Source organism: Nyctibius grandis, chromosome Z, assembly GCF_013368605.1.
Source record: "Nyctibius grandis isolate bNycGra1 chromosome Z, bNycGra1.pri, whole genome shotgun sequence".
In the NCBI taxonomy this organism is placed as follows: Eukaryota; Metazoa; Chordata; class Aves; order Nyctibiiformes; family Nyctibiidae; genus Nyctibius; species Nyctibius grandis.
The window spans coordinates 43,705,696-43,719,156 of NC_090695.1; the positions used below are offsets into that span (position 1 = coordinate 43,705,696).

At 40.6% G+C, this 13,461-nt stretch overlaps 1 protein-coding gene across 1 annotated transcript in view; it reads right to left on the bottom strand.

The window, feature by feature from the left end:
• Nucleotides 1-9,305, bottom strand: part of PRUNE2 (prune homolog 2 with BCH domain) — a 155,581-nt gene extending 146,276 nt beyond the window's left edge. Inside the window, exon 1 of the mRNA XM_068423011.1 lies at nt 9,222-9,305. Coding sequence (XP_068279112.1) covers nt 9,222-9,257 — 36 coding nt within the window. The 5' untranslated portion in view covers nt 9,258-9,305. The remainder of the gene's footprint in view (nt 1-9,221) is intronic.
• Between the last annotated feature and the right edge of the window lie 4,156 nt (nt 9,306-13,461).

Genomic DNA, 13,461 nt, shown 5'->3' on the forward strand with positions numbered 1-13,461 from the left:
AAGTTCCTTTCTTTTCTCCCATCCCACTGACTGCAGAGCAGCATACAAGGTTCAGCAAGCAGAATACGCCTTTCTCTGTGAGCACACCAGCTAGACTCTTATGTCTCCACTTACTTCCATGACTTATAAAAGCATGGTAGTATCTGAAGAAACAATTCAGAGGTTTCTTCTTCCCTACCAATTCATCTTTGCTCAGGATTTTTTAATCACTATTGTACAAGAGCAAGAAAGTATTTATTAAGTATAATAATTCTTATGATCTGTACCACAATGTAGCACAGCAAGATTAACCATTAGGGAAAAGGTTACTTCAGCATGATGGCCTGTCACTTAATCAAAGGCTGGTTCAATGGCTAACATGGTTAGTTGGTGTCAGACACTGTATACAGGGCCACTTCCACACAGAAAACTAAGCCAGAATCAAAACCGTGTCAATTAAAAAAAGACAAACACAATTACTGCTATCAAAACAGAGCAAAATCAAAATTTCCCAAATAGTACCGAACAGGTAAATCATGTCAGGTATACTGCAAAATCTCACCACGCTCTAGACAGAAGTTGACGTAAGGAGGCTTAAGACTAATAAACTGAGGCTAGGGGGGAATGTAAAAAGCAGGTTATGACTGTGCAGGATGGAACTGGGCCAGTGCATTACATCTGTTAGGTCTATTACACATTATTCAGTTATTGTCATATGATACAGTAAACAAGGAAAGAGAACTATGTGACATCATGCAGGCGTCATCGTTTTCTGAAATGTTGCTAACCTTTTCACTGTCCGTCCTCTGTCCTCACTGTGCTGCAATCTATTTGTGTCTCGTTAGAACAAATGATATCATTCCATTTGTTAAGGACCAGTCTAACTGTTGCTGGCACCAGACTGTCTTCTTTGGAGAAAAAGAATGTAACAGGAAAGTTATCAAGTTATTTAAGCTCTGAGTCTGATCTCCCTCAGGACTCCAGGCTAGCAAACGGGATTTCAGTGCTGCTCCGGTCCTGCCCCTTTCACACCAAAATCCCACACCTCCCCACCTCCCTGCCAGAATCTCACTATACACTCCAACTCAGCATGGCCAAAGCTGAGGTTTTACTGCCTCTCTCTCACAGGGACATATATAACAGATATAGAGAGATTAGCAAAACTATCCCACCCATCACTCCAGCCCATAGTCTTGGCATCATGTTCAGTTTAGACACACACATCCTGCCTATTGCCAAGTCCCACAGGTTTTTTTTCTCATCAACCTCTCCTATCTTCCTTCAGAGCTAACACTCTGGCTATCATTACCTGATGGTTTAATCACAGAAAGGTTATTTGGCTTCAGCAGAGGTAACCTGGCAGCTTCCAGAACCATGCAGTGGAAAACCTTCCCTAATCTGTGGCTCTGACCCTGCCATATCAGCTCTGTCCATTCAGGCCTCTCTCCTGGCTCTCCTTGCTCCAACACATTAAATAGAATCCCTAAACTACAATTTTTAACCTTTTCAAACCTTCCTCCGCTTCATCTATCACCTCCTGTTCAATAACAAAATGTTAACTTTTATCTCCAGCTGGTCAATAGCAGAGGAATGGAAAGAGTAATTAAATCTTCTCATTTCCTCCTATGTTGTCCCTATGATTAAGGATGCTTTTCCAAACCTTCCCATCTTTTTCTAACTCCTGCTCAAAGCTGCCCATTGCCAAAATGCTAACAAATAGGATACATAAACGTTATCACACCTACCTATTACCACCCTACCACTACCTTGGATTCATCTGCCTCCTCCTGTATGTTTCTCAACTTACTTTACGGACTCTTTAAGACAGGGATTGAACAGATTTTTATGAATTATTTCCATAGCAACTAGCACAACAGGATCCTGGTCAATACCACAGTACCACACTTAAATAATAGTAGGTGTAGTGTAATACCCTAGCAAATTGATGTATATTGCACTGAAATGACTTTGGAATTTATTTCTGTGTAGAAGAATGAACAAAGTACGTCAGCTACCCAAGCAATGATTCAACACCTGAAAAGTTATTCAGGATAGAATTTGGCTTAATCTTGATTAATCTGATGTACTTCACCTCCTCCTAAGGAAAATTCAGCAGGATATGCTTTATTCTCCCATTTCCACCCCTTTTTTTTTTGTTGTTAAAAAGGAGAAAATATCACTGCACCAGAGACTGATGAAAGGCAAGGTATGTAGGCTATTGTTTAATAAATATTATTTCTGTCCTCCAAAACCAAGAAAATCCATGGGAGAAAAGCATTTTCAATTCTCAGCTTCTGCTACATGTTTGTAGTCTGTATGGCTTTAGTGGAACTGTAAAAGGTGATTAAATCACCCAATATATTTTCCTTACAACTGCAGGTTGTTTTTTAAAGTAGTTTTACATATGTTTATGCAATTCAGGTTTTAATTTAGGTTGCTTTTACAGAGGGGCTTCCTCTCTTTCCTCTGGGAGACTGCTCTCCTAGCTAAAAGACCTCATTTTCAGGAAACATTCTCTTGTTATGAAGCCTCTGCTGACCATTTTCAATTTCTTATTTATACCTGTATACATGAATGAATGATTCCTTCTTTGCATTGCTTTTAGTATCCCATAGATCCAGACTGCTCTCATGTCTCAGCTCAGCAGTAATTTAATCAAGTTTTATGTTTAGTTCATTTTTATTTCCTTGGAAGTAAATTCTTTAAATTGTTTTGTTATGATTCTCTGAATTCTTCCTCCAGTTAACAAATACTTTTGGTTATATGGTACCCAAAATAGAAGGAAGCATTCCACTTGAAATTGCATAATGATGATGAAAGAGAGACAGAGTAAGTCTACAGGATATTGCCCTCCCTAAAAAAGATGTGTATGTGTGCATAAAACATACAAAGGTCTATTACTGTCTTACTATGGGGTACGAAGACTGTATCCCAAAATTGCATTTTTAAACACTTTTATCACCCTACAATAATGTCTTATTTGCATTACAGTGACACTCTCATCTCTATCTTCCATTTTCATGCTCTCAGATTTTTCCCCTCATATAGAATGTATATTTGGAAATACTCTTCAACAGAATTTTCCAAAATATTTTTCTAATCATTCCACTCATGTCTGTAAGCCCTTTAATATACTGTATCTGCTCAGCATGGCTCACAACTATTCTTTGTTTAAATATTTATCTCAGAATCACATTAGCACAACATTTATTCCTTTTTCCACGTTACTAATGAATCCTGACTCAGAAGCTGCTGCTGCAGAGTACATGGTTTCTTCTGACCGAATTAAGGAACAAAAGGTTAATCAGCTGTAAGACTCTGACTCTGCAACATTTTTAGGTGTATGTACAACTTATACATGCGAGTTTTCTGACTGAAGTCAATATCATTACTCATACTCTTAATTCTGTACATACAGTAAGTGCACTGCTAAATGGAGTCAAGTCCCCTGTGTGCTGCTGGATTAATGCAAAGAAGATACATGAGAGGGTAAGACTTCATTCTTTGTCTTAATGCTTGAAAGCTGTTTTACCCCTCTGCTTGGATAAGTTCAGCAATTTCTGGGAAAATAACTTCTGCTTCACTTCTGTTATGTTTTTCACTTCCCATAAAGGCATCACTTTATTCCAGCTAAATCAAATATTATTTTCAAAGTAACCACTGCCTATCATGGATAACAAAACTCCAGACAGGCAAATAAAAGGCAATATGAATAAACATGTAAGTGACTCAGCTTATTTTTAAACTGCAGTCACATAAATCTTCTCAAGTCATGCCACCATCACTAACTGTTCTTTGAACTACTTTGACTCAGAAACAAGCACAACATTCATTTTTCACATCTATCAAAGCACTGCCTCGGAAGCCTTTTTTACTATTCCCAAAGGCATCTCCCTGGTCATGGACCTGGCCCTCACTTTGGAAAATGCCCAGTCACACCGCCCAGTTTCTCTCTGGGCACATCTGTCTGGGGGCATAATTCCCCACTTGCCTCGTGTATTATTTTGCCAGCTGCAACATTGGTCTAATATTATAGTCTCTTTTCTTACATCAGCAAGGAATCAAAAGAACTTTAATATTTATGGGGTTTGGGGTTTTTTTCCAAATACTGTTAACTGCTGAAGATGACACAGCATTTAGAAAGATTATTTCCCCAGCTAATCTGCTGTTCTCTGCCTAGGGAGGACCATCTTTCAATTGCTAGTTTGAAGCAGTTTGCTGCAGTATGTGGATATCTCCGTATCATCTGCGCATTAAGCCCTTTCCGGGGCTCATTCTGTCCTCCTTCACTTCCCTGAAGCAGCATATGAAGCATTAGGCTCTCCATTAAGCACAAACCTAAGGCCAGGGAAAAAGTACTGGCTGGCAGCCATTGTCTCAGCATCCCTCAGGGGTAATTCTGTCAATTTTTAAATTTTTTTAAAATTCTTACAGCTTCTTTCTTAACAGACTCCCTTGATTTAACTTTTCACAGTCACTCAGCTTCACTGCAAACAGTCTGAAGCAAGAGATTACTTGAAAAATATCAAACTTAACATGCAGCACACAGTATTTCACATCTGAGCATTGCTAAAGAAATAATTTCTGAATTTTTACTTCTCTGTTTAACTGCCTTTAACATTTTGATAATTATTCTGATAATAATTCTGAAGTTACACCACTGAATCCTTAAAGTCTTGATTTATTTTTTTAATTAAATTATACAAAATTATGTATTGACCGATCGGTCACTCTTCTCCCACTTGAGAGCTTAGCTGTGCCTGAAAGAGAAAGACAGACTGAATACAACAGACTGAATATGACAGACCCAGGGAGAGAGACAGACTGAATTGCCACCAAACATATCAGTAACACAATATACTGGGGAAAGGAGAGCGAGGTTTTGTGAAGTATGACATTTTTGTACAAAAACTTTTACAGTTCTTTGCATAATTCAACAAGCATGCAGAGAAGGACAAGCTAGTCAATGCATGTACTTGGGTCTCCAAAAATATTACTGAAAAGTTTCCTAAAGGCTAGTAAAGAAACTCAATCACAAAAGAAAAAGGGGATGTAATCCACTCATGGCATAATAAAGAACTGAAACTTAGGAAACAAAGGACAGGAACAAAGGGTCTGTTTTCATAATGGAGAAAAAATATCTGTGAAGGATTCTCCACAAGGATATGTGCTGGGATACGTGCCATTCTTCAGATCCATAAATAATAAATAATATTACTTCCAGTAGGACAGGTGGGCAAATAACTAGGTGACAAAAGCCACACACAATCCCAGATTATTCAGGAGAGTCAAATCTAAAACTGCCTACAAGAGCTGCAGAAAGGCCTCATGACACTGAGGGACTAGCTAACAAAGCAGTATATGGAAATGAGGGGTGAGAAGTGCAGACTAGAGAAACTGTGAGGAAACAACCCCACCTCCATTTTTAAACTACGTTTAGGTACCACACACACAGTCACACGGGCTTTAAAATGGGTATTACCAAGCAGAAAAAACATCATGCATTCATTTTAAATGATACTCTGAAAGCATCAGAAAAATGCTTTCTGACAGTAAAATAAATAAGTAAGTAGAATACCAAGAACTCTTAAGAAAATAGAAAAAAGTTAAATGTCATACTACTGTCAAAGTCTTTTATGCACTCATGCCTTAAATATGGCAGGCAGTTCTGGGCTCCACAACTTTTATAGGGTTAATAAAATTATAAAATCTTCAGAGAGAGGCCACAAGGATGAGCAGAGTGATAGAACAGTGCTTGTGTAAGAAGAGGCAATAGAAAACCTTAGCTTGGAAATGTTTGGGAGAAGAGAAGGGCAGTATGGTAATACCTAACTAAACACCATGGAGAAAGTGAACAAAAAGTACTCATTCAAGGCATAGGAACCATGGAACACCCATTAAAATTGTCGGGCAGTTGGTTTACAGCAAACAAACAGAGATATTGCCCCATTCACACAGAGCACATGAAAAAATTGTAAAACTCACTGTCTCAGGGATTTTATGGAAGCCAAAGCATAAGTTGAACCAAAAAAAAACCCCATAGCCGAATGTATAGAAGATGGCTCTACCTGTGGCTAACATGGTAGTTCAGATGCACATTTTGATCTAACCTTTCAACACCCGATCAGCAGATCTGTACATTCTACTGTTTATAATTCTTTCTTAGCCAAGACAGAATGCTGGTTTAGAAGGACCTTTGGTCTTAGCTGGTCTTGCCTATTCTCACATCATCACTATACTTATGAAAAACTGGAGAAAAACCTGCAGGACTGAACTGTAAATGCCCAAAAATGTCAGTACAGCATCTCTGATATTCTGCCATGTTTTGCCTTCTAACATTCTTCCCCTTGGTTTTACACAGATTTTACATAACAATTTTAAAAATCGGTACTGAAAATTACTGAGAATGTTCTATGATCACATAACAAGTCACAAAAGCAAAATTCATTGTTCTTAAAGAAAGAATAGCCTAATGGAGGCTTCATTATTAATAGATAATACTCAGAGAATTTTCCTCTCTAACAATCAATGAAGGTACATAATACAAGAGCCTTAGAAAACAAAAAATGTGCAAGTCCTTTGTGTGGTATACTCTGAGCCTAGAATTTGCTTCATGTGGAAAAACAGCCTTGATTAATATTGTGGCTGGAGCCAGACCCAAATGAATGATGAAGCACTTGCAGTAATCGGTTCTCCTGCACAGTCTGGTGCAATTGTTCTTCTGGAGCTACTGTTCATGACCAAAGAAAATTTTCCTTTACTCACACTGAGTAGTACTCACGTAGTCAGTGCACTGTAATCAGTTTAACCTAATAAGATTGCCTATGGTGTGAAATACTAGCACTGCAAGACTAGCATCATCAGGCCTCTGAGACACAACTGTAGGGCTTTAGCATCTTCCACAGATATGGCTGCAGTAGCACAGCAACACACAGCAGCTCATTAGTTCTGAGCCATTCTCCCATTCATCCGGGCAGCTTTACCGTACATCAGTGGCAAATCAAACACAGCCCTTTGCTTGCCCTCAACTCAGCCTATGGAAACCTTGTACCAGCAGAGAAAGATTCCCCACAAAAGGCTTGACCAAGCAGCAAGGAAAATACATCATCAGCCTTCTGCGTTGCAGAATGCAAATCTTCAGTTACTCTGGATTACCTTTGTCTGGCTACTGTGGTACAAAGTAAATTGGCAAATTGAAGTCAGCCTGTAAGATCTATAAATCTGTTCTGAACTGAACACGCTAGAGCTCAGATGCTTCTTCCCCAGCCATGCTCTGCTGACATCACCGCACAGCAAAACATCACAGTCAGAGACACTCCCCCCGGCAAAACTCCTGTAGTGGAGAACTGCCCAAAAACATGCGTTTTTCTCCCACGGTTCAGAAGGTACAAAGAGAAGTCTGTATTTCTTTTAGAAACCCACATTGCAGGAATAAAAAGGGCTGCTGTTCAGTTGCTGTGCTCCCTGTTTCATCTAAATTAAAGAAATAATATTATCTATTAGCCATGGGCCTGTTCAGATTATAGTTTTCCAGACAACGCCTTTCTGATTATCAACAGCTATTCAGAAATATTAATGCAGTATTTGCTTTTAGGAGTAAAATCAAGTTGTTCTTACTGCTTGTCATTTACTAACGGTGCAGAGGGGACGGCTATCATAACATAATTAATGTCTATTAAGTAAGACCACCTTTGATGTACTTCAGTAGAACACTTGTCAAAGCCAAGTCTCCAGTTCAAATGTTGCAACATATGAAATGCTGATGTGAAAGTGCATTAAGTATTTATAACTGTGCTACGCAGTATCTTTTAACAGGGCTACCAAAGTTTAGACTGTTTACCTGAAAACATAAGGGAAACACTTTACAAACTCTTAAAAATACATCGTAGAACAACTTAGCTGGAATGTGACCAAGATGCCACACCTCATGTTTACCCTTAACATTTGCCAACACAGTTAAATATTAAGGGAGCCACCAAGGGATTCATTTTCTGTTCTATTTTGCCAGTTCTCTAAAAAATGCCTTAATTCTCTGATTTCCAACATATGCATAACAACAGAAGATGGTATAACAAACCACTCTTTACAAATCATTACATTTAGTGAATGATGACCATTGGAGACAGACAGTCTTGGTTTTATGACTGCTCACTCTCCCAAGATTCATAACAGGTCTGTGAAACAGGGAAGGCCCCACTATTCTAATTATCAACAATGAAGCTTACATTTAGTTATCTACAGCAACTCTCCAAAGGGTGGCAAGGGGACTCTGCAAGCACGTAGGTCCCAAGTGCCCGAAAATACGAGGCAAAAGTAGCAGCCGTGTGATTTTTTTACTAACCCATCATTAGTCCTATAATTGAACATACTGCTCAGAGCTGGGATAGCCAGAAGGAGCGCAGGCTGCCCATGGAAGGTGACAACTGTAAAACCAAGTTTTGCACAGAAAATCAACCCTTATGATTGGAAACAAGCTGGCCTAAGACCATCGCCATCTTAAAAACATCATACTTTGCACTGCACATAATGAAAAAAAGGCACACACTATTTGGGGCCAGATTCTAACTCACTGCAAAGAAAATAAATGCACTGCAGTTTCAGTACAACCCTACCAACAGAGTCATTTGAGAACAGGACCTATCTATCTCTGTGACCCCTGACACAGTATTAACTACCTACGGCAGAAGAGACACAATTATAGGGCAGGTCCTTAATCACCTTTGCATATTCCTCAGTTATATTACGTCTTGGTTATCCAAACTTATCCCCTACTCCTAGTGACGCTCAGACCATAGAAATGCCACGTTTTCAGTGACTTCTGACAGAATTATTTCCCCATTCAACTATTCAACTTGATGCATCTGAAAGTCTCTACAAATGCGCAAATAATCCCAAAAGGGTACGCTGCCACCCCCCACGTGCCTGTCAAACGCGGGTTCGTGTGTTCGTAAAGCAGGGCATTATTCAGCAATAACCGGAGGGCAGCAAGGTGTGAGAAGAAAACGCACCCCAAAATACGCCCCAGCCGATGCAAAGGCCACCGGCCCCCACGCCCTCCCCACCGCCCACCCTGCTGAGCGGCGCCGGGGACTGGAGCGCTGCTGAAACACTCCGAAAGTTTTTGGGAGCATCCGCGGGTGCCGCACCCGGGGACGCGGCGGGAGAGCCCCTGACCGCCGTCACCGGCAAGTCAGGAGAAGTTTCGCGCCCGCCGCCCCCCGCGGCGCCCCGCCGTGACTCACCAGCTTGGAGTGGGCGCGCTGCAGGAACTCCTCCATGGCGCCGGGCGGGCAGGGCACGGCAGGCAGGGCAGGCAGGACCGCCGCGCCCCGCCGCACCGCACAGCACCGCACCGCGCTCCCACGCTGTCCCCGCGCTGCCCGCTCCGGCGCGCGGCCCCGCCCCGCCCCGCCCAGCGGCGGGCGGTGACGTCAGGCCCTGCTGCACGGGCCGGCGCGGAGCCCTGCGGAGCCCCGCGGAGGGGCGCGGAGCCGGCGGCGGGAGGCGCGGAGCAGGCAGCCTCCTCCCGTGCTGCAGGATCGCGTTTCCCACTGCTCTGCGCAGCCCGTCAGACCTTTAAAAGCTCCGATTTGTGCCGCTGCGCTGACGTGTGGCCGAAATAACGGGCACTCCAAGGCCCGTCTCAGGGTCTCAAAGCAACAGGTACGGGCTAGTGGCTGCTGCGGGTCCTTCCGCAGGGATTGCTCAGTTTTCCATTTTACTAATGGCAAAACTCAATAACGCAAAGCTCGAGAGCATCGGGGTCCGAGGCAATGACCATCTCAGGGTCCCCCTACCGTAGAACCACAGAATGGTTGGGGTTGGAAGGGACCTCTGGAGATCAGCTAGTCCAACCCCCTGCCAAAGCAGGTTCACCCAGAGCATGTTGCACAGGGTTGTGTCCAGGCAGGTTTGGAATATCTCCAGAGAAGGAGTCTCCACAACCTCCCTGGACAGCCCGTTCCAGTGCTCTGTCACCCTCAAAGGAAAGAAGTTTTTCCTCATATTCAGACGGAACTTCCCATCTTTCAGTTTGTGCCCGTTGCCACTTGTCCTGTCACTGGGCACCACTGAGAAGAGTCTGGCCCCATCCTCTTGACACCAGCCCCTACGGTATTTGTAGGTATGGATAAGATCCCCCCTCAGTCTTCTCTTCTCCAGGGTAAACAGACCCAGCTCCCTCAGCCTCTCCTCATAAGAGAGATGTTCCTGTCCTCTGATCGTCTTTGTAACCATGGTGGCACTGACCCTGGAGGGTACCTAGCAGATACAGTCCAGGCTCCAGAAACTCTGCCCTCTACTTCAGACCTAGGATCCTTTCTAACTATACTGCCCACAGTCACTTTTCATATATATATTCGACTGAACAACTCACAAAGAGGCCTCCTAGCATAGCATCCACTTTAGAGAAAAATAAAGTGAAATGTAGAAGAGCTGGAGTCACTGTTCAAGACTGTAGAAGTCAATGGAAGGTCATGCGATGAGTGTAGAGTAGATCAGGAAATAAACTGTGGGATTCATAGCTTCTCCAGTGCATTTGAACCGCTAGTATTCACCGGTGTGTTTCCTTTGCCCACTATAAATAACTAACCTGAATAGTACAGATTTAATATTCCAATCAAGTTGTGCCTCACTGAGGAGTTAGCAATGGCTAATTATTAATAAATTCAGTGCTGAGATCTGGGATTTTTTTCTCTTGTGTATTATTTTACAGCTCATTGAAGATATTACTGTAAAAGCTAAAAGCCCTTGTTTCCTTATTAACAAACTTTTTCTTATGAGTGTAATTCAATCCCACTTGATTTGTTAATTCTTTCATGATATCTTGCAGATCCCATTACTGAGTTGCCTGTCATGATCAATCTGCTCTGCCTAGTCATATGTTCCTGTTCCAAAGTGTTCTGGGGAACAGAAAAAACCCTAATCTGTATCATAACCATTTAAACTGAAAGGTAAATCTTCATTAAAATATTCGAGTGGACTGAAGCACCATGCAAATGACAAAAAGTATTGTAAATGACAGTGTTCTACAGAAAAAATTGAATTCTGCTACATTTAGTGGAACATTTATTCTTCTGAAACACATTAGTGTGTTTCACACATTAGTGTGTTTCAGAATTCTACCTGAATTTGTATTTATTCTATATTATTCTATAGAAAAGTAGGTCTCTTGAAAGATTGCAAGTTTTGTACAACATATTCTCACACTTTTAACTTAAAATTCTAACTGAACAGGAATTGCTGTGTAATTTGAGATGCAGAGTTGATGTCTACTAAAAATGTTTTGTCAAGTAAGAAATCAATATGATCTCGCAAAAAATGGAGTAAAGTATATCTTTCCCTTCAGCAAAGTCCGCAAAACAAGGTAAAAGAAAAAATCCAGCTTGCTACAGAAGCTAAACTGAAGTTTAGGAAACTGATGCTTAAAGGGGTCATTTTTGCTGCCTACATATTAAAAAAAATTATGTCAGAAGGCAGACTCCAGACAGCAAATAGTGGGAGAATAAAAGCTGAATTTGCTAAGCAGACGGCAAAATTCTGTTCTTATGCCTCATACCAATAAGCATGCTTACTCCTATATACTGTAAATAAAGTGTATTGACTGATTATTTCTTTGTACATCCAATGAATAGGTTTCAGTACATGATTACGGGCGTGGTCAGTAAATATACCCTTACACTGAGCTTAGAAGAACCCTGTGGATTCTTTGTGATCCACATGCTGGCAATCCAGAGATGGCACCGGTACAGCTGTGTTGAAAACAAAACAGAATGTGCGTGAGCTCGCTGAAAATACTTGTAAAAGATACCTTTTGAAGCTGTTTTTTAAACAACTTGTTTGCCTTCGTAATTATTGTATGAGTTAGATACCGTATAATTAATTATTCACATCCTGTTGTGCAAAACTGTGAACAGAGAACTAGTCTTTGTATCTGCTTAATGTTTTATAGGAATTCCTTAGCCTGATTCTCCTCTTTTCTACCCCACTTGCAGCCACTAAATTACTTCCACTTGACTGAGGCTTAAATTAGAGATGAATCGGGACCTAGATAATTTTTTTATTCATCTTTCTGAAGTAGCTAAACAAAACCAATTCACATTCATCCAGCAGCTCTTCCTAAGGGGTGTTCTTCCCTTGATGTGTATAACATAATTCCTTATGAAATCAGTGGGAATCATGTATGTGTTCCAAAGTGAGAATTTACTCCACATCTCATGCATAGAATTGAATTATTAAAAAATAGACATGTTGAGCAATGCTGGTTTTTTTCTTGTTCATAAGCACATTTGTGATACCTCTCATCACATTAAAGAGATTTAGCCTGTGACCTATGAGTTCTGCTTTGTACATTCTTGTGGTTTTGAAAATGTAAATACAAATAATGTCATACTTCTAAGAGAGTATGGTTTGGAAGTGTATGTTTCTCTATTCACGTGGCAAAGGAAAAGTTGATTTTTTAATTTCAGACATTATTAAAGCATGCAGGAATATATAAAGACTTTGCTGTATAATTTTTCTGTGTCCTAAAAAAACTATAGCTCTAGTGATTATGAAGAAAGAAAATGCCATACACGATGGGATTTTCTAAAACTGATATTCACTGTGACCTTCCAGGGAAAAGTAATTTGCATCATATACAGAGTATTCTAGTAAAACCCTATATCCTCATACATACTGTGTGATACCAAACAATGCAGGCTTTTATGATCTTCTGTAGTTTCTGTGGTTCATATCCATTTTCTTTATTGTCCAGGCTTACAGTTGAGGTTGGTTTTATTCTATATGATGGAGAAGCAAAACCAGGGATTACCCATGTCTCAGAAAAACTCAGATCTGAACTCTGTTGCTCTTTACAGTTTAGCAAAGAATTTGAAGAGCTGTCATAATACAGCTATCCAGTGGTTTAGCATTTCTATCGAAAGTAGTGTTTATGATTCCCTAGCACATTAACAATCATTTTCATTATTAATAAGGCTGAGGTTCCCATTGCAAGAATTGCTATACTACTATGGTAGGAATAAAGTTTCTGCCCCGTGGAATTAAAATGTTACATAATCATTTCAGTACAAGAAGAAAAAAACAAAAACAGTACACAGCTGTTAGCTATTGTAAGAGGATATTATTAAAGAATTTGAAAGGAAAAAGGTGATTTCACAAATTACTGAAGGAATAAGTCCCCAGACAACAACCCAAAGAAACAAGAAGGACCAAAACTGCATGTAGCAGCAGCAGATTGACAGGTATTGACACTGGCACTCAAAGCTTTTTATTTTCAGAGTCTCTATGATTTCCACATACACCCATGAAAGTTACTACTTTTTTTCTTACAGGTTTCACCAACAGGACATGTACTTGGAGTCATCAGTTACCCAGTCTTCTGTATCGAGCATCTTCACTTCCTATGGGGAGCAATGCTTTTCCATGTTACTTAGACTTCCCCGTTTTACGTGTTTCAGTTACACTGGTCAAGTTATGAACAGA